The sequence below is a fragment of the Loxodonta africana genome, chromosome 23 (assembly GCF_030014295.1).
Source record: "Loxodonta africana isolate mLoxAfr1 chromosome 23, mLoxAfr1.hap2, whole genome shotgun sequence".
Classification (NCBI taxonomy): domain Eukaryota; kingdom Metazoa; phylum Chordata; class Mammalia; order Proboscidea; family Elephantidae; genus Loxodonta; species Loxodonta africana.
The window spans coordinates 68,549,229-68,573,914 of NC_087364.1; the positions used below are offsets into that span (position 1 = coordinate 68,549,229).

The following is a 24,686-nucleotide window of genomic DNA, read 5'->3' on the forward strand; positions in this document are numbered from 1 at the left end:
AGTCAAATTAAAAACTCTGGGCTTGCAAATATTTTGACTAGCTTGCAAAATTACCCCCATCCCCCCAATTTTTTCTCGCTTTTTTCATATGTTACTTCATAAATGGAAATCCGGAAGCAGAGTTTTAGAGCCTTTTGATTTTTTTTTTTAAACAAAATCTTGTTAGTGTTTAATTAACCTTACCCCAGGAAAGCGCTTCCTTAGGATTAAGTTAAATCCTTTAAGCTTAATTATCATTCATTTTCTCAGTTCTACTTTCTGTGGAGATGGAAATTTCCTGATTATATTCCTTCCTAAAAGAATTCTGCCAAATTTAAGGAAACTAGAAGATGGATGATATATTCCTTCTTTTGCTCTTTGGTGGTTTGGTGAAGAGGAAATAAGATGGGTGCCAGGTCCAGGGTCAAATCCCAGTGCTTCCACCATGCCTGTCTGTGGAACTTGGGAGAAATTAGTGTCTCTGAGCGCCACTCTCCATGCCTCCTTTGACTTACCTGATAGAATCGTAATAAATATGACTTATGTGAAAGCTCTTAAGCTTTAACCAAGGTTTTCTTGCTGTTAAAATTCTTCTTCGAAAGTTCTATTTTTTATGCCTTTATACATATTTAGGAACTGACGTACGCGTCAGGGATAGAGCTAGAAGTCAAAATCCTAAAGTGAGGAGACATGGACCCTGGTCCAGGCTCTGTCCCTCAGTCACTAGCCATGTGGCCTTTGGTTTTTCACTTAGTCCCTTGTGAGCCCTAGTCCTTGTTGTTGTTGTGTGCCATCAAGTCGGTTGACTCATAGTGACCTTATAGGACAGAGCAGAAGTGCTCCATAGAGTTTCCAAGGCTGTAATCTTTCTTCATGGGTGCATATCGCCAGTGGAGCCACTGGGTGGGTTTGAACGACCAACCTTTCAGTTAGCAGCTGAGATCTTAACCATTGTACCACCAGGGCTTGGGAATCTAGCATTTAAAGCATGGGTTTTGGAGTCAGACTGCCTGGGTGGGAATCTTTGCTCCTCTACTGTGTTATTTATTGCTGTGGAACAAATTACACAAACTTAGCAGCTTAAAACAACACCTATTTATTACGTCACAGTTTCTATGGGTCAGGAGTATGGGCAAGGCTTAGCCAGTTTCCTGCTCAGCATTTCACAAAGCTGAAATCAAGGTGTCTACTGGGGCTGTGATCTCATGTGAGGCTCAAGTCTTCTAAGTTTACATGATTGTTGGCAGAACCCATTTCCTTGTAGTATAGAATTCATAGTGGCTTGCTAATCTTCAAGGCCAGCAGGAGAGAGTCTTTGCTGCCTTAAGTCTCTTTGAATCCTTTTTTAAAGAGCTCACTTGATTAGGTCATGCCCCAGGATAATTTCCCTTTTGACTGACTTTAAGACCAAGTCAAACTGATTAGGACTTTAACCAAATCTGCAAATTCTCTTCACCTTTGCTATGCGCAGTTGGTAAGAAACAAGTCACAGGTTCTACCCACACTCAAAACCAGTTGCCATCAAGTTGACCCTGACTCGTGGAGACCCCATGTGTGTCAGAGTAGAACTGCGCTTCATAAGGTTTTCAAATGGCTGATTTTTCAGAAGTAGATCCCCAGGCCTTTCCTTTCTTCTGAGGGGCTTCTGGATGGACTTGAACCCGCAACCTTTCACTTCAAGCACAGCTGAGCTCATTCACAGTTTGTACACCTCCCAGAGACAAAAGGCCTGACTTGGTGGTCGCCCTAGTGTATGTCTACCACATCTACTTACTTACTGGCAGTCATCTTGGGCCAATCGTATTAACTCTCTGTGCCTCAGTTTCTATTCTTGTAAAATTAACTACCTCAATGGGTCACTCTGAGGATTCATTAATTAATACCTAAGAGTTTCCATGGGTCAGGAAACATAGAACAACATACAACAGTAGCATAACAAGCATTTAATAACCTTTAGATACGGCTATTTCTTTTCAAAGTAGAGACAAAAATTCCTAGCCCATTGACCTCTCAGGGCTACGAGACTCAGGAGGATAGAAGGACCCTGTTAACTGAAGAGCACTATGCAGACGGGGTGAGTTATTGCTATAGGGCTTGTCTTCCATTTTATTTTGTTTCTCTGGCTTAATCAGCACTTGACTTTAAGCAACAGAAACTCAATTTGAGCTGTTCCAGTAAAAAGAGAACTTAGTGTCTCATTTCATTTCAAGGGAGAAATTCAGTTTAGATACAACTGGATAAAAAACAACTGGATACAGAAGCTCAAATGATATTGTCGTGTGTAGTCTCTCTCCAAGTCTGGGCTTGCTTTCCTCAGTGTGGGAGACTCTCTTGTGGAAGAAAAGATTGCCACTCCAGGCTTACCTTTACCAGCTAAGCCACCCCAGGAGAAAGAAGACCTTCCCCCTACCTTTCCGAGTAGCTCCAGCAAAATCCCAGGGTTGATTTTCATTGGGTCACTGGTCCATCCCTGAGCCAATCTCTGTGGCCACAGCAATGGAAAGCTTTGATTGGTCAGGTCTGGCTCATCTGCTTACTGTTAGAGCTGAGAATGAAGCCAGATCCCCCTGAACCACATGGACTGAGGGTGAGGAAGAGAGGCTTCCCAATGGCAAATTGAAATGCTCGTACCAGAATGGGAATGGATGTTTGCAAGCCAAAAAAGGCTCATCGTGTTCTTCTGAAGTCTGGACAAAAGTACTAGACCTGCAGTCCAAGGAAGAACAAGCAGAACGTTAAGAGAGACTTCTGAGAATGTGTGGTCTACTCCTGTGAAGCCACAGACTGTCATTGCTGCAGGGAGCACAGAAGCCATCTAGTCAACCTCCTGTAAGACCATATCCCATACAAGTGGTCATCCATCTACCTTCCTTTTTAAAAAATATTTATTTATTTATTGAACTTTAGATGAAGATTTATAGTACAAACTAGTTTCTCATCAAACAGTACACACATTGTTGTATGACATTTGTTAACAACACAACAACATGTCAACACTCTCCCTTCTCAACCTTGGGTTCCCTATTACCAGCTTTCCTGTTCCCTCCTGCCTTCCAGTCCCCGCCCCAGGGCTGTTTTGTTTTGTTCCATGAGCCTGTCCAATCTCTGGCTGAAGGGTGAACCTCAGGAGCGACCGCATTACTGAGCTGCAAAGGTGTCGGGGGGCATACTCTCAGGGTTTCTCCAGTCTCTGTCAGGTCAGCAAATCTGGTCTCTCTTTTTGAGCTGGAATTTTGTTTTACATTTTTCTCCCAGCCAGCTACCTTCTGCCACTTCTTTCTTGTTGCCTTGGCACTCATGACTGATCTTGCATGCTTGTGGGCTACATGGGGTGTGATGGTGGGGGAACTGAGATCCTATTTAGGATCCTATTTTCTCCTAAAATAATACTGGATATCATTACCATCGATATGTAGCTGCTTACTGTATATACAAAATCTGTCGCTGTCGGGTTGATTCCCACTCATAGTGACCCTGTAGGACTGAGGAGAACTGCCCTATAGGGTTTCCAAGGCTGTGAACCTTTATGGAAGCAGACTGTCACATCTTTCTCCTGCAGAGCTGCTGCTGGATTCAAATTGCCGACATTCCGGTTAACAGCCGAGTGCATAACCACTGTACCACCAGGACTCCTTGTATTTATACAGACAGATAGATATAAAATGTATCTATATATAGATATATATATCTTTATCTCTAACTCCACATATAATGAAAAATACACCCCAAACCCCAATATTCCTTTCTGAATGAGCAACAAGGACAAAGACAACTGTTGCTTCAAACAGACCACCCAACATTCCTGAGCAATTGCTCATTCCTTTTGTCCAAGGAACGGACACCCCCTTGCTCCTCCAGAGCCCTGGGTGACCCACTAAACCTAAAACCACATTCTGCAAGTCATGGGTCTGCAGTCATCCACTGGACAGCCTGTGGCCCATGGTCTTTTTGTTTCCCGTTCTCTTAACAAATGCCTGCTTTCCTGCTGCTTCCGGTGTGCAGTGACACGTAATTGTCTATTTGTATTTGTGTGCAGAAGGAGGTGAAGGCTCTGCTGTGATTCACCATGTTAGCATTTCACGGCTGTCAGCCTGCCTGTTTTGAGGTATCTTCCGCCTTGTTTTAGAAGCTGCCTAGGCAACAGGAAGCTCACCGGGCAGCGAGTAACCAGATACGGGTTCTAATATTCAGTGGATTTGCTGTGTGATTTTCTTGAAGTCACTTAGCTTCTCTGGTCCTAAGAAGGTAGAAGGAGAGGTTGGAAGACTGCAGGTAATCTCTAGAAAACCCCTCCAGCGCTTCTGCCCTCTGACTTGGGCACAATCTGTCAATTCCACCTAACTCCGCCTGGGACCTCTTGACCGAGGCCCATGAGCCTTCTATTTATAGGCTCTTTGTGGATTTATAGTGCTTTGTGCTCTCTTCCTGGACTTCAAATAATCCAGTGTTCTATGGAGCCAAGAAAGCTGCTTTTGGAGGCAGCAGAATTCATTCTCAGCTTCCTAATTCTAGGAAACAGAAGCAATGTAATGCAAGAGTGTCAAAACAGCAGGCGAAATTAACAGATGCTCTGGGTAACGAACACGGCGAGAAAAGGTTTTCTATAACGACTGCCTCCTTAGAGTATAAATGGGAATCTGTCCGTTTGCTCCCGGTGGCCCCGCACACCATCTGTTACTTATGTCAGGTGGTCAGTAATTGCTATATGTGACCCGTGTTGTTAGTAACAGGAACAACACTGCACATTGTAGCTTTCTTTGCTTTCTCCCTTCTCCCGGCGACTGTGGCTGTAAGGTTTGTGTCTTTCCTAAGATGGTAGACCAGGATTTCCCGGGCCCTTGTAACTAAATATAAACAAATCACTCACTCTCCCTATTGGGAAATAAGTTATAAATAACGCATCGGAGCAATCTTTCATCAGAGAGGCCGTGGTTACTAGGAAACGGGTGCTGCAGTCAGGTTCTCTGTTGTCATTACGTATCTATACCGCTTTGAGTACAAGCTCTGGTTCTTTGGCTTTGGTCTTTCAAATGGCTCTTAAGTATGTTGTTCTTGCAAAGTAAGGTATTCTGCTCACTTGTACATTTTAAGGGAAGAAGGTTTGGGTTCTAATTTGGCCTCCGCTGTCAACTTGCTGTGTGATTTTGGGTGACTCAATTCACGTCTCTGGTCCTTGGTTTAATTCTCAAGAAAAGAGATGAGAAGATTGGGCTAGATCAGGGGTTGGTGAAACCTGGCCTGCCATCTGTTTATGGATGGCCTGCAAGCTAAGTATGGTTTATACATTTTTAAGTGCTTAAAAACAAAAGAAGGCTATTTCATGACATGCAACCAATGTGTTGGATGGGCGTACTCCCTCCCAGGTCTCTGGGGAAGATCCTTTCTTATCTCTCCCAGCTTCCTGTAGCCCCAGGCACTCCTTGGCGCAGATGGACACCATTCATTCCTTTGTTGTCTCTCTCTTTTAAAAGGACACCACTGGGGTTGGATCAGGACCCACCCTACTCTGGTGTGACTTCAAGTTCCAAACAAGGTCACATTCACAGGTACCAGAGGCTAGGACATCAACATATCTTTTGGGGGTGAGGGCCACAGTTCAATCCATAATAATCCCTTAGTCAAAAATACAGTACTCTCCCTTTATCCATATCTTCTGCATTTTGAGGTCCAACAGCAAAACTAGCACAAATTTGTTTCCTTCTTCACAATTGCATGGAAAGAAGATTCATTCTTACCATGGATCTTAGCAACCTCAGCATAGGATTTTTTTTTCTTTCCTTATTAAGTTGGAAACTTTCACTTTTTCACTTAAAGGAAGTACTTTACGGCTCCTCTCTGGCATATTTGAATTGCCAGCATCACTACTCTTGCACTTTGGGGCCCTTGTTAAGTAAAATAAGGGTTACTTGAACACAAGCACTGTGATACCATGACAGCATTGGACAAAGGCATGATTCATGTCCGGGGGAAAGACAGAGTGGGATGACACAAGATTTCATCATGCTACTCAGAATGGTACATGATTTAAAACTTCTTAGTTTTTTATTTCTGGAATTTTCCATTTAATATTTTCAGACCTTGGCTGACCACAGGTAACCGAAACTACCAAAAGTGAAACCGTGGATGGGGGAAGGGGGGACTACGTATCCACTTTTTCTTTTTTATTTTTTGCCAGTATATCAATCATGAAACATTTAGCATTTATTGGGTATCTACTATAATGCTGTACATGATATATAGCATTTTGTTATTTCTTACATATGACTATCATAAAGTTATTTCTTGGACTTGAAAATAAGTCTCACTTGGCGATTACTGGTGCCATAGAGGTTAAGAGCTACAGCTGCTAACCAAAAAGTCAGCAGTTCGAATCCACCAGGGAGCCTCTTGGAAACTCTATGGGGCAGTTCTACTCTGTCCTATAGAGTCACTATGACTCGGAATCCACTCGATAGCAACAGGTTTGGTTTGGCTTTGGTTTGGCAGTCACTGGTATGGTGGCTTCTCAATCATCAGGGACCTAGGCTTCTTCCATTTGGTTGCTCTGCCATTCTCACACTTGGTCCAATATGGCTGCTTTATCTCCTGCCATCAACCCTGTGTTCCAGCGGAATAGTGGAAAAGATATGCCCTTTAAGTAAATGACACAGAATTTTTGCTCACATCCAACAGGTGAATCATGTGGCCACTAGCTGCAAGGGAGGCTGGCAACATAGCCCTTAGTTGGGCAATCATCCATTCTATTAAAAATGTGATTACTACGTAGTAAGGGGAGAATGGCTGTTGGGGGTCAATCAGTAGCTTCTGCCATGAATGCCTCACAGATAAGTAAGGAGCCTTTCTCGATCTGAGCCATTTCTTGCCTTTCGCTTTACTCTGGCTCCTCCTCCCCTTTCCTCTGCCTCCTTGTAAACAGCTTGGTTTGTGAACCCAAGTGAGCACATTGAGTCAGCCCTGGTGGTTCTGATGTAGGCACCCAGTCATTTATTGTTCATGCATTCCTACCCACACAGCCACTCACTCCCCACACACCTACACTCAGAAGTAGCTCAGAAGACATGGGTTTAAGTCCTGCCTCCTTCACTTAGTGACCTTGGGTAAGTCAGCTAACCTTCATAAGCCTCATCTTCTGCACCTCGAAGAAGGCGCCATTGCATGACAGAGTCCCTGCTTAGCGTACCTTATATAGGAATGTGAGGACTTAAGGAAAGCCATGGAAAAGAAGGACACAGCTGTGGAGAAATATGTGGAGGAAGCCCTGGTGCACTGCAATGTCCCCTAATCTGATCACACTGCCCTTCTTGTAGAAGGAGCCCCCAGGAACCCCGTGTCTGCACATGACCCCTACGCTGGCCACAGCTGATGGGTTCAGGTGTGGAATCTTGTTACAAAAGGGCCCATCAGATTGTTTCTTTGGGGAATATGCCATTTTGAACTCATTACGATGAGCCCTATTAGTAACAAAGGACTGTAGGGGCCTGGGGTCTTGGAGCACTCCCTGAGGGCTGGAAGTCAACAAGTTCTTGTATTCTGTGAGATATCTTGTCTTTTCAATAAATTCCATGTCTTCACTTAAACTTTTTAGAACAGTTTCTCTTCCTTAAAATAAGCATCTTAACTAATCAACTCCACTACTGGCAAAGTTGGCAAAGTTTAACGTTTGATGCCTTCTTGTAAATGTGTGTGTCCTTTTTGTCCCCTCAGGGTAAAAGATAAATTATGCCTTCTTCTTGTTCCCATGTTTCCCTCCCCCATCAAAATTAGCCATTAGACAAGACTCCAACAGCAGTCCTTTGTACCAAAAAAGTGTGATTTTGTAGAAATATATACCTCTCCTGGGGTGATCAGGTAAGCCTTAATTCCAGTTACAGAATAAAACATAATTTTTCCCTGGTAAAGGAAGGAACTTAGGTGTCAGAAAGGAGATGAGCAAGTATACTCTCTGGAGGAAGAGGTCTTTCAACCTCTCCACCTCCACTTCACATGGCATCACGCAGTTGGCTGCCTTGTTTGTTGCGTGCACGTCCATGCGTCTGCATCCCCACATTAGACACACATCCACACCACGCAGAGTGAACTTACAGGCAAGCTTGTTACTGTTGTTGTCAGTTGCTGTCAAGTTGGCTCCAACTCATGGAAACCTTACGTATAACAGAACAAAATGTCACCCAGTCCTGCACCATCTTCTTGATCTTTGGTATGTTTGAGTCCATTGTCATGGCTATTGCGTCCATTCATTTCATTGAGGATTTCCTTGTTTATTGCTGACCCTCTTCTTTACCAAAAAGAATGACCTTTTCTGGTGATTGGTCTTTCCTGATGATGTGTCCAAAGTAAGAGACCTAAAGCCTCGCCATCCTTGCTTCTTAGGAGAATTCTGGCTGCAGTTCTTTTAGGACTGATTTGTTCATTCTTTTGGGAAGTCCACAGTATATTCAATATTCTTTGCCAACCCACAATTTGAAAGCATCAATTACTCAGCTTGAAGACAGAAAACTTGGCTCTTCATGTATTTACCTGGCACTTTCTCCTTGCCCATTGAGGCACCACCCAAGTATTTAGACCTTCGTATGGCTTCTATCTGCCCTCACTGAACTACGGACCCCACCTCTGAGGCCCCAGTTCTATCTTTTGCCTTTTTACTCATTATCCACCTCATAATATTTGAGTGGTTTGTCTGTGGTTGTCTTTGGAAGGGCATTTCTTCAAGGTGAATTCTATATCTTTCACCTATCTATGCTCGGGGTCAAATGCTGAGAAAGGAGATGGTCAAAAAAAAAAAAGGGGGGGTTTATAGACCAATGGAGCCCTTCTCACTAACTCTCTAGCTTTAGCCCCACCCTCCTTCCAGGGGACTGCTCTGGTCAAGGGCTTCCATGACCTATTGGTTAATCAGCCTTACCTGGCTTTTCTGTCCTGTTTAACACCTTTGATCACTTCTTGAAATATGTCTACCCTCCTTGGCTTTCTTCACCCTCCTCATTCTTCTCCTTCTCTAACTGTAAAAAAAAAAAACCACGGCTGTCGAGTCAATTCCGACTCATAGCGACACTATAGGACAGAGTAGACCTGCCCCATATGGTTTCCAGGGAGCAGCTGGTGAATTCGAACTACTGACTTTTTGATTGGCAGCTGTAACTCAACCACTGCGCCACCAGGGCTCCTTTCGCTGACCAATTCCTTTTAATCTCTTTCATTGGTTCCTCTTCTTCGTGCCCTTTAAGTGCCACTGTACCTGGGGTTTTATCCCGGATCCATACTTTCCCACCCTCCCTTGGTGATCCCTGCCACTCACCATGATTTTAGCCATATGTTGATGACTCACGAACCTGTCTTCTGCTTATGCCCTCTCCCTTCAGCTTCTCTCCATTGTCATTCAGACTCTTCATCTTAGGCACTTCACACTCCATGTCTTTAAATCAAACTCATCATCTTCCCTCTAAAACTTTACTCCCCCCATGTTTGGCCTCTCAGAGCCCTGGGGGCCTTCCTTATCTCTTCTCATCCTGTTCCCTTAAGTTAGAAGCCAAGGGGTCATCCCGTTTCTTCCCTGTCCTTTACTCCTCTCATTTGATCAGTCACCCAGTTTTGACTGTCTTACCTCATCAGTGTTTGTTTCCCTCCCTCCATTCCCTGAGTCAGACTCTCATCACCTTGGGCCAGTTTCTGTAAAATTTTCTTATTGGCTGTGCCCAGTCTCTTCTTGTCCCCTCGCAATAGGTCCCAGCATGTCCTTCTTCTGTAATGCAAATCTGACCACGCCATTCCCTTCAGTGGTCTGCCAGATGAAGTTCAAGCACACAAGCTTCTTCTGTGCTGCCCACAGAGCTGATGTCCACCAGGACACTGAGCACCTCTCTAAGGCTAGAGAGATTTAAATCAGCATTGCTTGTGCCTTCCTCGGCCTCTATCAGCTTGCTAAATCAACACAGCCCTCTCTACCTTTAAGCAGTACCAGGATGATAGCTGAAGGCAGTGATTAATTTGACTTGGAACTAAGAGGATCGGCAGTTCACAAGGTGCCGAAGATACAGCTGTGAACTTTCTGAGCAGGGAGCAGATTTGGAAAACCACCAAGGTGCCCTATATAGAATCTTCCAATTTCCAAAATGAACCGTTTAAAGAAACATGATATAAATCTTTCACTTCTTAGAGAAAAATGGGACGTAGTACTAGCATAAAGGAAAAAAAAAGGGAGGAAGAACCTGAAAGTTAAGTAAGGAATAACAAGAGCTTACTGAGTGTTCAGGGACAGTGGTGGTTCAGTGATGGAATTCTCACCTTCCACACTGGAGAACCAGGTTGGATGGATTCCCAGCCAACGCACCTCAAGTGAAGCCATCACCTGTCTATCAGTGGAGGCCTGCTTGTTGCTACGATGCTGAACAGGTTTCAGCAGAGCTTCCAGAGATGAACAAGAAAAGAGGCCTGGTGCTCTACTTCTGAAAACCAGCCAGCGAAAACTCTACGCATCACGTTGGTCTAATCCTGTTGTGCATGGAGCCACCATGAGTTGGGACCCATTTGACAGCAGCAAACAACTGACTGTTGATCCTTGCCTCTGTGGTCAGTATGATGGGGCCATGCACAGAACAGCCTGGCAAATGCCCACTAAGTGAGACCACTAGGTCATGGCAGTGCTCTCTGCTCCCCACTGTAGTAAAAAAAAAAACAAAAAACTAAGCCACTGCCATCTAGTCAATTCCGTCTCCTAGCAGCCCTATAGGACAGAGTAGAACTGCCCTATAGGGTTTCCAAGGCTGTAATCTTTACAGAAGCAGACAGCCCCATCTTTCTCCTGCAGAACGGCTGGTGGGTTCGAACCGCCAACATTTCGGTTAGCAGCCGAACACTTAACCAGTGCACCGCCCCACTGTACAGCAGATGTAAATGCTTCCAACGGTGGGCTGCACTGTCTGGAGGAACTGCGTGTTCATGGAGGCCCTGGATTCCTTAGAACACTTGACTGTTTTAGCTGTGAAGGACCTTAGAGATCTTTCGGGGTGGCCCTCTCACCTCTCACATAATGGATGATCCAGGTGTGCCCCAGACCAGACTGAATTCTGACTCTACAGAATGTGGGCTGCAGAGCCTTCTGGATGCATTGATAAGACACTGCCAAGTTGACAGGCATGAGACCTCCTTCTTTGGTTGGAGAAGGAACTGTGTGGCCAGGTACATGGAGAGAAGAAAGACTTGTGACAGGAGAGAATGCAAACTGATGCCTGGTCTTTGTCAGGGGATCAGCCTGAGCATCTGGTTTTGAGTTTCTTGAGAGATGTGTGACACCCCAGACACAGCTAGTGTGGTTATGGGCACAGATGACAAGATGGCATGGCAGGGCTGGGGAGGAGCTGTTCTCCACACCTGCCTCCAGCCTGTCACAGACCACCGTTCATTCTGGGACCCAGGGGTTGCAGAACACCCCTCAGGGAAGGGTCCTTTTGCAACGCAGTCTTCTCGCAGAGGCCTTGGAGGCAGAAGCATAACTAGGGTATAGCAGGTAGAGTGCATGCCATGGGCACCACTTGAGGACAGGCAGTAATGAGCAGCTTCTTTGGCCATGGCAGTTTCCATCACCCACTGTAAGAGATCATTTAGCAATTTAAAACTAATGACCATAGGTGCTATTTTCTGTAGTTAAGCCCCTGCTTGAAGGTAGGTAGGCTGTGAGCTTTCTTGGTGCGCAAACTGGGATGAGGACACCAGAGTGTCCATAAACTCCCAGAATGAAATAGGAGGAACTCGAGGGAGAGTTGGGGTTGGAGAGCAATGCCTTAGTTCTCCATTTGGCAGTGGGGTTTTAAGAGCCATCAAAATTCGGAAATTAAACTGGTGTGATTATTATTTGTATTCATATACTGCGAAGGTCCGGGGACATTTACATTAGTTTCAGATAAGTAAATGAAAATCAGGAAAAGTTAGGTGACACCCTGACATCACAGAGCTGGTGAGAGGAAGAGTTTAGGCTTGAACCTAGTCCATTTTTCACTTCCCCCAACTGGTTAAACTTCAGTTCACTTATCGAGAAAACAATCTATATTTTAGCAGCAGCATAATTTCTGTGATTTTTGGAAACTGGCTTAAGTTCTCAAGAGTAGGGGCCACGTCCAACACTTCTCTTTCCCTCAGGGCACATGGTTGAAGCTTAATCAATATCTGATGAGTCATTTGATTCATTCATGAGAAACAGCTTCAGCGTCTTCACCGCATGTTGTGGGCAGTTACTGGCAAGGGTTGGGAAGATGTGGCAGTAAAATAGATCTTATGTCACCAAGGAATCACTCAGTTTGAAATGAAGCAGCGGAAGCCCTATGAGAGTTAGTTGGAAATGAAGGAGAAAGGTAAGTGTAAGGTGGTAGGAAGGTGACTGAACTTAGGAACTTCAGCAAAGATTAGAAGCAGTCAGGTCTCTGAGACAAAAAAAAAAAAGATTGAAAATGGGCCCATATTCATTCAACAAATATTTATTGAGTGCTTGGCCCATGCCAGGCCTTGTTCTAGGGACTAGGCATTCAGCAATGGACAAAACAGAGCTGACTTTAAGTGAAAGCATTTTGAGAATTGTTGTTGTGAGTTAACATCGAGTTGATTCTAACTCACGGTGACCCCACGTGTGCAGAGTAGAACTGCTCCATAGGGTTTTCAAGGCTATGACCTTTCAGAAGCAGATGACCAGTATTTATGCCTCTCCATACCCTTGTGGAAACTCTTATGGCCTAGTGGTTAAGTGCTACAGCTGCTAACCAAAAAGTCGGCAGTTCGAATCTACCAGGTGCTCCTTGGAAACTCTGTGGGGCAGTTCTACTCTGTCCTATAGGGTTGCTATGAGTCAGAATCAACTTGATGGCAACAGGTTTTTGTTGTTGTTGTTGTTGTATTCCTTTGTAGTCCTAGGATGACAGTAAGGCTTAGATTTGTAAAATTTATAACTTACCTTGTTTTATAAAACATAAGGTGTATAAAACCAAACCCACTGCCATCAAGTTGATTCCAACTCATAGCAACCCCATAGGACAGAGTAGAACGGCTCCATAGAGTTTCCAAAGAGCAGCTGGTAGATATGAACTGCCCACCTTTTGGTTAGCAGCCAAGCTCTTAACCACGGCACCACCAGGGCTCTGAAAATAAGAAAGGACAGAAAAAAAGGAGGAAAACTGGGAGACAGATGGGCTCCAACACGATGGTAAACAAAAACAAAAAAAAAACAACCCAGTGCCTTCAAGTCGATTCCGACTCATAGTGACCCTATAGGACAGAGTAGAACTGCCCCCATAGAGTTTCCAAGGAGCGCCTGGCAGATTCAAACTGCCGACCCTTTGGTTAGCAGCTGTAGAACTTAACCACTATGCCACCAGGGTTTCCGTAACATGATGGTATCACCCATTAAGACAAACAAACAAACAAGAACGACAGAAACAGTTCTTTGGAAGGAAAACAGCAAATCCTGACACTAAGACCAGAAGGAAATGTCTTCAAGAGTTCTACAAAAAAAAATAGAAGGGCCTATGGATTTGATTGAAAACCCTGGTGGTGTAGTGGTTAAGAGCTAGCTACAGGTGCTAACTAAAAGATCAGCTGTTTGAATCCACCAGATGCTCCTTGGAAACCCTATGGGACAGTTCTACTCTGTCCTATAAGGTCGCTATGAGTAGGAATTGACTTGACTGCAACAGGTTTGGGTTTTTTTTTTTTACGGATGTGATTTGGACTCCATGGTTGGTGTAAATGGTTAAAACTTCACTAACCGAAAGGTTGGTAGTTTGAACCCACCCAGAAGTGTCTTGAAAGGAAGGCCTGGCGATCTGCTTCTGAAAGGTCACGGTCTTGAAAACCCTATGGGACAGCTCCACTCTGTTCACATGGAGTCGCCATGAGTCAGAATGGACTGGACAACAACTTTTATTCTACTTGCCTTTGTGGATGTGATACACGACTACATCAAAAGCAAAGGCCTTTCAGATGAGGCTGGGATGTTGTCACCTTGAATTGAATGGCTGAGTCTTCATGAGTTCACACTGCATCTTCAGGCAGTAACTAGAAGGCAAGCCCATCCACGGTAAGTCCCTTTAGCTGTATGCAACAAAGGCATTGAACACAAGGGAAAGGTGTGGCTATTGATCTTGCATGTGCCTCAAGAGATAAAGCGTTTCAATGTGCTTCGGAGAATAGCCGGAGGCAGGCGGGAGGGAGGTAAGAAAGCTTGGTGTCTTGCAGAGAAATGTGTGTTTACAAACTTCCTTGGAACAATCTCAGCTCCGATGAACAGGTTTGCCCAGCTCTTTATATGGATATAGGTTTGGCTATAGGTTGCTGTGACGTGGTGGGGAAGACCAGGTAAAGGATAGCAACATTCTGTCATGTCAGAAGAGAATGAATCAGTCTAGAAATGAAACTGCTTTCCCTATTCAGTAGAAATTATTTTTACTTAAAGAAAGTACTATTCAGTCAGCTGGGGTATCTGTGAATGACATCCCACTTACTGCCGTCCAGTTGATTCCAACTCATAGTGACCCTATAGGACAGCGTAGAACTGTCCCATAGGGTTTCCAAGGCTGTAAATCTTTACAGGAGCAGACTGCCAAATTTTTCTCCCGTGGAGCGGCTGGTGGGTTTGAACTACAGACCTTTTAGTTAGCAGCTGAGCTCTTTAACCACTGCACCACCGGGGCACCTGTGAATGAAATACATAGAGAGAGATAGAAAGGAAGGAAAGGAGAAACTTTTGATCTTACTGGCTTTTCAAACTTCTGAGGTATCATAGGAGATGCCACCGTGGCTTTTAACTGGATCTCTCTGTCTCTCTCTGACTCGCTCCCCTTCTCTCCCCCGCTCTGCTTAAGCTGGTTTGAGTGAGTTTTTGTTTTTCACATCAAATGCTCCCTGACCAAGTTACCATTGTCAGGTGTTGTCCAGTCAGTTCCAACTCATAGTGACCCCCTGCGCAGCAGAACGAAACACTGCCCAGTCCTGCGACATCCCAACAATCGTTGTTATGCTTGAGTCCATTGTTGCCAAGACATTCAGTAATAGGACGTTATTTTCTTTTCCCTTTCCTTTTCCTTGAGGTGGAGAATAGAGGGGTAACTTGCTGTTTTGTTGTTAGGTGCTGTCGAGTCAGTTCCAACTCGTAGCGACCCTATCTATGCACAACAGAACGAAACACTGCCCAGTCCTGCTCCATCCTCACAATTGTTGTTATGCTTGAGCCCATTGTTGCAGCCACTGTGTCAATCCACCTCGTTGAGGCTCTTCCTCTTTTTCGCTGACCCTTGCTGACCCTCTGCTTTACCAGGCATGATGTTCTTCTCCAGAGACTGGTCCCTCCTGATAACGTGTTCAAATTACATGAGACAAAATTTTCCCATCCTCGCTTCTAGGAAGCATTCTGGCTGTACGTCTTTCAAGACAGATTTATTCATTCTTCTGGCAGTCCAGGGTATATTCAATATCCTTTGCCAACCCCATAATTCAAAGGCGTCAGTTCTTTTTCTGTCTTCTTTATTCATTGTCCAGCTTTTGCATGCATATGAGGCAATTGAAAATACCATGGCTTGGGTCAGGCGCACCTGAGTCCTCAAGGTGACATCTTTGCTTTTTAACACTTTAAAGAGGTCTTTTGCAGCAGATTTGCCTAATGCAATATGTCGTTCTTTCCTCTAAAAAAGTAGAAATATATGAAATGTATTTATGCCAGAGGGGTAATTAATATCGCATAAATACGTTTTATGTATTTTTAAAGGAAATAACAAGCATATTTTTCTTTAGGAAGCTATGAAATGTTAAAAAGTAAAAAAAAATAATAAATCTGAAGGAAAACGTTTCCAGCGTAGTGTGCATATGTGTGTGGTGGGAGAATATTTCACCGGTTGTATTTAAGGTGCTTGTTTTCTTCCCCATGTTCATTGCATTTCTTCCCCCTGCACTTCAGAGGTCTCTGCACAGCCCAGGTAGCTGCACATCAGGCTTGGGAGAACAGGGATGGCTCTGGATTCAGAGAACGAAAGTGAAGTTTAGGTTCAATGGTCACTGGTTTAGGGGGAAAACAGAGCTGGACACATTCTTGCAGAATGAGTTTGTTTTTGTTTCCAAACTCCATTGGCCGGGGATGATTGGGAGGGAGAGGGGAGGTATCCTAGATGATCCTAGAACCTCTGCTGGAGCAAGTACCATCCAGCACCAGAGAACACCAGGGAAACTGAGTCCATGGCCAGTTGAAAACCAGCTGACACCAGGCAGCAGGTCTCCCATCAATTACCCTGCAAGGGGGACACTATTGTGGACCTCAAGACTTTGCTCAGTCCCCATCTGACACAGAGCTGTGGCAATTCCCTCCTTCAAATGCCCTGACTCCCCAGAAAGGAGGGAGCAGCCACAATCTTCAAGAGGAAAAGTGACGCCTGAAAGGGAACATGGCTGCCAGACTAAGGGTTGAACCAGGTGAAACCCCCAAACCCAGGGAGTGATGGAAGTCTCCTCCCCTCCACCCAGCCACTTCTTTCCTTGGCATTGTTTAATTAAGTACATAGTTCTTATAACTGTTTTGTGAATGTCGATACCCTAGGATAATTGTTGGATTTGTGTGTGTGTGTGTGATTTAGGTAAGTAAGGAATCTCATTCTTTTTTTTTACTGGCGAACTTTTAAAGGAGACCCTGGGTGGTGCAAATGGTTAGTGCGCTCAGGAGCTAACTGAAAGGTTGGAGGTTCAAGTCCACCCAGGGACTTCTCCGAAGAAAGGTCTGGTAATCTCCTTCCGAAAAATCGACCCTTGAAAACCGTGTGCGGCACAGCTCTGCTCTCAGACACGAGTCGGAATAAACTGGATGGCAACTTTTTTTTTTTTTTTTTAACTTTTAAAACTCTGACTTTAATAACACACCGACGCTTTGAAAAGAAAGGGGGGACCAAGAGTCTTGAAGGATAGTCTTCCATTGCGGAGTCAAGGGAAAATGGAACTGGAAGATTGCATGTGTTGTTTTTCAGAGCCTGGAGGTGGCGTACATCACTTCAGCCCACAAGCCATTGGTCCAGACTCACTCACACCTGACTGCAGGGAAGGGTGGGCAATGTAGTTTACAGCCGTGTACTAGCCAAGGAAACTTGGTAGGGACACATAACATCGTGTCTGCCACAGTGGGCAAAAAGGGTGACAGTGAAGGGGCAGGGCAAGGGGAGCCCCTATGTGGCAGCGAGTGAAGGTGTAGAACCAGCTTCTTGGGCCTGTGTATCTGGGGACGCAGCCTTGCTCCATTTTTCCCCAGGTCTCTAAGCTGAGATGCATAGCCCTCCTCCCCCATGTTAAGGCACACTATTCATGAATCCTGGCTAAAAGGAAGCAGAGCAATTTAAGCGCAGACCATTCAGCTGCGGCATCCTGATATCCATACCTCTGAACTGAATTAGGTACCATACACTTTTTTGCATAGGTGAAGTCCCTGATAAACTGGAACCAGGCCAGTTTGCAATGACAGCGTGAGCTGCATGTTTCTGGAAGGAAACAAGCTTGAATTACTTGGGGGCCTGAGACACCACCTCCATGCATGCTTACACAAACCAGGTTGAAAGAGAGAGGAGACAAAGCCTGTTGGGAGCCCCTGAATCTCCACTCTCTTCTGGAATCGAATTTAATAATCGCAGACAGAGTGGACCTTCTCCAGGGAGGAATACACCGACCTTGCAAGTCATTCTGTCCATTTTTAGAGTGGGTTGGAATGTCTCAGACCAAGATTCTAGCAAAGGAGCACAATCTCTTAGGACATTTGTCTTTTAATTCCTGAGTGGCTTTCACAGCACTATAAATATAGCCCCTGGGCGTCTACACCCACTGTCTGCTCCTGTCCACTAGGACTGGCAGAGATGACTCACTAGAGATTTCTGATTTGGGTTATCCAGTTGGCCTTTGGCTCCTTTGACCTTTCCAAATAGGCCAGTGAGTCCCATCTCTGGGTTGTGACATCTGCAGGTGTGTGTGGTTACCTAGGTGGGGAGAATGCAAAGTCTGCCAATCTAAATATAATCCAGTTCCACTTACATTACTGTTTTTTAAGAGCAAGAGGTCTTTTTCCCAGTGGGAAATTCAGCCCAGAAGCCAGGGCCCCAGGCCTGCCCAGTCCTTCTCTCTGCCTTTTAGTTTCCAAGAGCAGATGCCTTCTTCTCTAAATTGACCAGACTTGCTCTGCCCCTTGTCACTTGGGGGAGGTGGCCCATCTGCCAAACCAGCTACCAGCCCTGAGTTGTGACCTACCGTCCCAGTGAAACCCAAAACCCACTGCCATCGAGTCGATCCTGACTCATAGTGACCCTACAGGACAGAGTAGAACCGCCCCATAGAGTTTCCAAGGAGCGCCTGGTGGATTCGAACTACCGACCTTTTGGTTAACAGCCATAGCACTTAGCCACTACGCCACCAGAGTTTCCGTCCCATTGAAGGAGGTGGAAAATGCATGTATCACCAGATCAAACACAGAGCATCGAAGAAGCAGAGGTTTCAGAATATTTAAACGAAAAGGTTCAGGAGCAGCAAGGCAGTTAGAAAAATGAGGCAGATGGCTCGAGACTTGTCTTGAAGCTGCATTTCTATAACAAATGCACTGTTTTTATCTAAACTGGATCTTACAGGAAGGGGAGAGGTTGAGGAAAAGTAAGGGAGATTAGTCCCCCACACCCCCCAGCCACTCCAGCAGCCACCCCTTGGTGGTTTATTTGGGTTTTGCTAGATATGTGGTTGGGAGGAGTAACCACCGGAATGGCCACTCACCCTTCCCTGGAAGCTGGTGGAACCATCTCTGCATCAGAGTCAGGAGGAGGCGACAACTTACCCCTCTGCTCCCCTCCCAGCCTCCCTCTGCCCATCTGGGCGGAGGGAGAAGAGAGGAATGGCACCGTCCCCTGCCCTGACTGCCCTGGGATTGTGTACACGTGGGAGCCACCAGCCAGACTGACTAGCCTTGAACTCCTGTCAAGTGGCACGAGAGCAACTGCTCAGGAGCAGAAGACACCAGAGAATAAACCAAAACGAACCCACTACCATCAAGTCCACAAGGAGTGGCTGGTGGATTTGAAATGCCGACCTTGTGGTTAGGAGCTGAGCTCTTAACCACTACGCCACCAGGGTTCCCCAGAGAGTAAAAAGCCTTTGTAAGCTGCAAAGCCCACACAAGGTTATGGCCTCCTCCTCCTCATTGTAGCCCACCCTGTCTGCCCTTGCTTTCGCTTGGTTCTGAAGCTTCCTCTATTTCAGAGGATCTACCCCAAAAGGACTTCGGATGGCTTCCATCGACTCTCCTGGCCTCTTCTGTCCCGTGGCATTAAAAGCACTGATATCCTCAGGCTGAGGGTGTTAGGCGTTGAGGACTTGGAAACACGCCCAACCATGGTTTTGTGTTTGGTGCCCCAGAGCCAGCAGGGGGCCCTGCGTCCTCGTGAGAATGCTGGCTGCCACCCGGGGAGGGAGATCGAACACTGGGCTCACAGGGCAAAATGAATGCCATTCTGCCCAGGCCTTTGATTCCCAAAGAGAGAGAACAAGGCAGGAACATTGTGGCCAGATCCCTTAGGCCACTGTGACCGCACGTTTCATCTGACAGAAGACAGGCAGACAATTAAGTGCGCTGCCCTGAGCGTCCAGATTGTATCTGGCTTTATTTTTGTGTGACACGATTTGCAGGGACCTTTTAGGCGTCTGTGACAGTCTTGCTTCTACTTCCCACTGAAGGACTATTGTTGGTTTACCTATTAGTTCCTCATTAGATTTTCAGCTGTGCCCTAGCTTGCTTTCTCTTTTTACAGAGCAGAGAACAACCAGAGACTTGTTTTCTAAAGAAGAAAGCTCAGGGTTAGAGTTTTTCAAACCTCTTCAAGGAGAGAGGGGGCGGAGTGGGGACCTAAGTTTCTGGGACCCCAGGCCAGTTACCCACAGCTGGGTGACGATGGTCCTTATGCCTTCTTGTCCGCCCCTAGTTCCTAACACTTCTGCAATTAACCATTCCAGGTTCAAGATGTCCAGCGTCCCGAACTGGGCTCCAGCCCAGCACCGAAATAAACATCCCCTTCCCTTCTGGACTGGCTTGTGGTCTTCTAGAAATTGTCCAGGTGTATTTCCTGAATTAAGGTAACGTGGTACCAACTCCTAGTGACCCTATAGGACAAAGTAGAACTGCCCCATAGAGTTTCTAAGGAGCAGCTGGTGGATTCGAATGGCTGACCTTTTGGTTAGCAGCTGAGCTCTTAACCACTGCACCCCCAGGGCTCCAATACAGGACTAGTGTCTGGACACTAAGGGTTTGTCCTAATGTCAGCCTGTGAACAGCAAATCACCATCAGAGCAAATTAGTCCTAAAGTATCCAAACAGTCATTTGTTTTCATAAATTGCTCAAAGAGGGAAAAAGTAATTTTTTTTTTTTTTAAACGAGGACTTGCAAACCTTTTGTAGAGTTAAGTACACAAGATCTGTGGCCAGGATCCTGACGGTGTGCTCCTCATCATTCTCTGCTCCTTCAGCGCTTCCTTGGGGGCAGCAGGTTGAGGATGGAGGAAGGGCCTGCTTAGCGGTGGCCTTCGGTCCGCTGCAGATCAATTACGTGGGTAATTCGGGAGAAGGAAATGCTGACTTGGGTCAAGTTTCATGATGGCCAGACCAAAGATCAAGATGACACAGTGATACCATCATGATTTTAGAACTGAATATAACTTTCGGAATTGGGAATTAGCACTTGAGATACTCTAATTAGAAACAACAGCGCCCGGTGAATCGTTTCACCTCAAATTTTCTGGGAAGAATCTTTGCTCGTAATTCCTCAGTGGTCCCAGCCATTAGATCCGTTGAAAGTACTGTGCGAATGGAGCTGGGTCTTCCATACATGACTGAAAATACCCTTAGCTTTGTTATGTCTCCTTTTTTCTTTTTGAGGTTTGCAAATTTTGACCAACAAGCAGGGTTAGTGAGACTGTGCTTGAAATGAACTTTTTAAAAAAGTGATTGGTACATTTTATAGCTGCTTATTTAATGCGCCATTGCCTTAAATCAATTTGAGCTTTGTTTTCTGATCTTGGCAGCAACCAATGTGTGGGTTATCAGAAATAGTGCCTGTTTTCATAAAGATATATTCCACATGCCTTTTTATTCTTTCTCTTTGACGGAACAGGCATCTGGCACTTGGAAATGTACATCCAGTAGTAATTTCTCCATTCTAGTCAACTGCCTGTGGCCATGTGGGTAAAGCAGTTCCCCACCTTGTGAAACGTTTCAGCAATCTCCCTTCTGCTTTCCTTACTTGCTTACTTAGTGCATAGCTGGTAAACATTGTCACCAAGGGTTCTGGTGCTTTCAGTTTGTGTGGTGTAAAAGGATGAGAAAAGTTATCCATACCTAAAAGTGACCAAAGTAAGCCTACTCTCTTCCTTGGAAAATCACAGACATGTTCGCTTTTCAGTACATTAGGTCTGCAGCTACATTCGTCGTCTCTGTCTCTTTAGATTTAGCAAAAGGGAACTGAAATCCAGCAAGTCGTATTAGGAGTCCATTCAGAACATGAACAAAAAAGCAAATGAAAACGACCCAGAACGATATGGTGTATTTCTCGCTTTGCGTTTTGTAGGCATAGGTTCCTTCTTTATAGTTTGCGATTTTCTCTGAGAGGTGATGGATTTTCACTTCGGAGGCGAACAATATCATGACAAGACAGCCACAGGAGCCTGCAACAGAAGGGACAAACAATGCCTTGGGACAAATATTTTCTGATCGTAGGGGACAGGGAACGGGGTCAGTGTGCAAGCTGAAGAAATAGATTGTTTCAAAGGTGTGATCATGAGCCCCAGTCTCCCACCTATGGAACGTGGTGCTTGAGTTGTGGCTCTCACCGAGGAAGATTTGGGGCAGAGGGTGTAAAATCAAGCTCACTGGCTAATTTTTTTTCAGAGGGAGATGGATTAAGAAAACAAAATCCTCACAGCTGGACCAATAAGCAACATCATGATACACGGAGAAAAGATTGAAGTTGTCAAGGATTTCATTTTACTTGGATCCACAATCAACACCCACGGAAGCAGCAGTCAAGAAATCAAACGTTGCATTGCATTGGGCAAATCTGCTGCAAAGGACCTCTTCAAAGTGTTGAAAAGCAAAGATGTCACTTTAAGGGCTAAGCTATGCCTGACCCAAGACATGGTGTTTTCAGTCACCTCGTATGCACATGGAAGCTGGATGATGAATAAGAAAGACAGAAGAAGAACTGACACCTTTGATTTGTGGCATTAGGGAAGAATACTGAACACACCATGAACTGCCAAAAGAACGAACAAATCTGTCTTGGAAGCGGTACAATTCACATACTTTGGACATGTTATCAGGAGGGACCAGTCCCTGGAGAAGGACATCAGGCTTGGTAAAGTAGAAGGTCAGTAAAAAAGAGGAAGAGCCTCAACAAGATGGATTGACACAGTGGCTGCAACAGTGGGCTCCAGCAGAGCAATGATCATGAGGATGGCACAGGGTCGGGCAGTGTTTTATCCTGTTTCATTCTGTTGAGTCGCTACGAGTTGGAACTGACTCAACGACACCTAACAACAGCAAAATCAAGCTCATCCTACAAACATTGGGTGAGGTTTCTCTCTGAGTGATATGACGTTGGAATTGCTGGGCATCGTAAAAGCGCAATAGTGGAATCAGGCTCAGAGCTGTTGCTGCTGTGATGTGGCTTCTAGGGAGCAAATTTCTCTGCCTCACAGGCCATGCAGGATAAATGCCAGTCAGACAGCTAGCTGCCTCATGAAAAGCTCAGGGCTTCCTGCAGAGGGTTCCCGGGACTCCTCTCCCTCTACTCGCTGGCCACAGCTGCCTGGAGGAGTACCTGAGCAAAGTAGCTATGACTGAGGTGTTGGGGCAGACAATAGGCGTTCCCCTTGTTTATAACAGAACTAAGAATGTTTAGCGGCTATATGAATAAAGACTATATTGTTTAGCTGAGGGTGGCTGAGCGTAAAGGCAGTAAATTTCCTTGAATAATATATATTGAGGGCCTGCCCTTTCTTCCCCCCTTTCCCCTTCCTGTAGCCGAAATAGAAATGCAATGGCTGGAGCTCTAGCAGGTGACCAGGCAACCTCAGGAATGGAAGCCATGTACTGTGGAAAAACAAGAAAAAAGGAGCCAGGGTCCTAGATATCTCGAGCGATCAGACTAGCCTTGGACTTTAACTCTTTGACTTTTATGTGAGACAAAATAAATGACTATTTTGTTTAACCTCTATTATTATTTTTTGTCCCCGTTTATCACTCTCATAAACTAAACCAAACCCATTACCGCTAGAGTCGATTCCAACTCATAGCGACCCCCTAGGGCAGAGTAGAACTGCCCCATAGAGTTTCCAAGGAGCTGGTGGTGGATTTGAACTGCCAATCGTTTGGTTAGCAGCCAAGCTCTTAACCACTGTTCTACCAGGGCTCCTCTCTCATAGTTGAGTCTAATCCTAACTGATGCAGCTGTAGTCTGGAATGAGACCTCTGCAGGACAGGGCACTCCGTACTGGGTGAGACCTAGCAACTCAGACAGAAGGGTGAATGGGAGACCCCTGAACAGAGTGGATTGCACAGGGAGCATAGACAGGTAGCAAGAGGAGCCGAGTCAGGAGCACAGTGAATGGCCAGAACTCTACAGGACTTTGAAGGCTACTGTTGTATCCCAGGCCACCATGGGTTCCATTCAACGGGAAGCATGATGAGATGGTCTTCAGCTATAATTAATGGTGAGTTCCTGGACCAAGGAATTTGGGTTCAAACTCTGATTCCTCTACTTACTATACGAAATTAGGCAAATTTAATCTCCAAGCCTCAGTTTTCTCATCTACGGTGAATAAAGGAGAGAACGCACTATTAGCACTTAGCATTGGAATTGACACATATAAATGCTTAGCAATGGGTAATTATCTTATGGGTTTTATCTATTCTTTTCTTCTTGCAAGTCTTTACCATAATCCTTAACCGGTCTTACCTCACACACAGACACACACACACAAAACTGACTACATCAAGGTAGGCAACCCAGATGAATCCATTACAGAGCCTTGTGTCAGCAAACACTCTTCCACTAGGTTTATAACTCTTTTAATATGGATAAGTGCCTTTTATTCTTCAACTATAGTTAATTCAAATATCCTGGAGCAGCAACATAGTGGCTTAAATTCCCATCCATTCATTCATTCACTTATTCAGTTAGACTTATTACTTGCCAAGCGCGGGGTTGATGGTGGAGATTCAAACGCTACAGAAGGTGCACACGGTTTCTGCTCTCATAGAGAGTGTAATCTGCTAGGGAACACAGATAAAACAATTAGAAACCAGTTACTGTACAGCCAATGTAATGGTACGGGGAGAACAGGGGGCTATTACAGAGAGGGTGGGCAACATCATGGAAGGTTCCTTAGAGGAGGTTGGAAAGAGCTGTAGGAAAAGTTAGCCAAGCAAAGGGAGGCTGGACTGTGCAGGAAGGGTGTTCCAGGCAATGGGAGCGACAGTGCAAAGGACTCCCCCGTTCCCTTTCCAAAGGTCAGGTTTGGGTTGGGGTAGAGGTAGAGACCGGATCACATGGGGTGCGAGGCGGGGGTAAGCAAGAAAGGTAAATCACATTTCTTGTGCTTTGGAGTTCTGCACAGAACTGTCCCCATCAGCTTGATCAGCATCATAAGACATCCCCAAACAGTCAAACGATTTA

The 24,686-nt window shown here is 45.3% G+C and overlaps 1 protein-coding gene across 1 annotated transcript in view; it reads right to left on the reverse strand.

Annotated features, from left to right (window-relative positions):
• Window positions 1–20,983: 20,983 nt before the first annotated feature.
• Window positions 20,984–24,686, reverse strand: part of CLRN1 (clarin 1) — a 38,910-nt gene continuing 35,207 nt past the window's right edge. Inside the window, exon 3 of the mRNA XM_003416155.3 lies at window positions 20,984–21,675. Coding sequence (XP_003416203.1) covers window positions 21,410–21,675 — 266 coding nt within the window. The 3' untranslated portion in view covers window positions 20,984–21,409. The remainder of the gene's footprint in view (window positions 21,676–24,686) is intronic.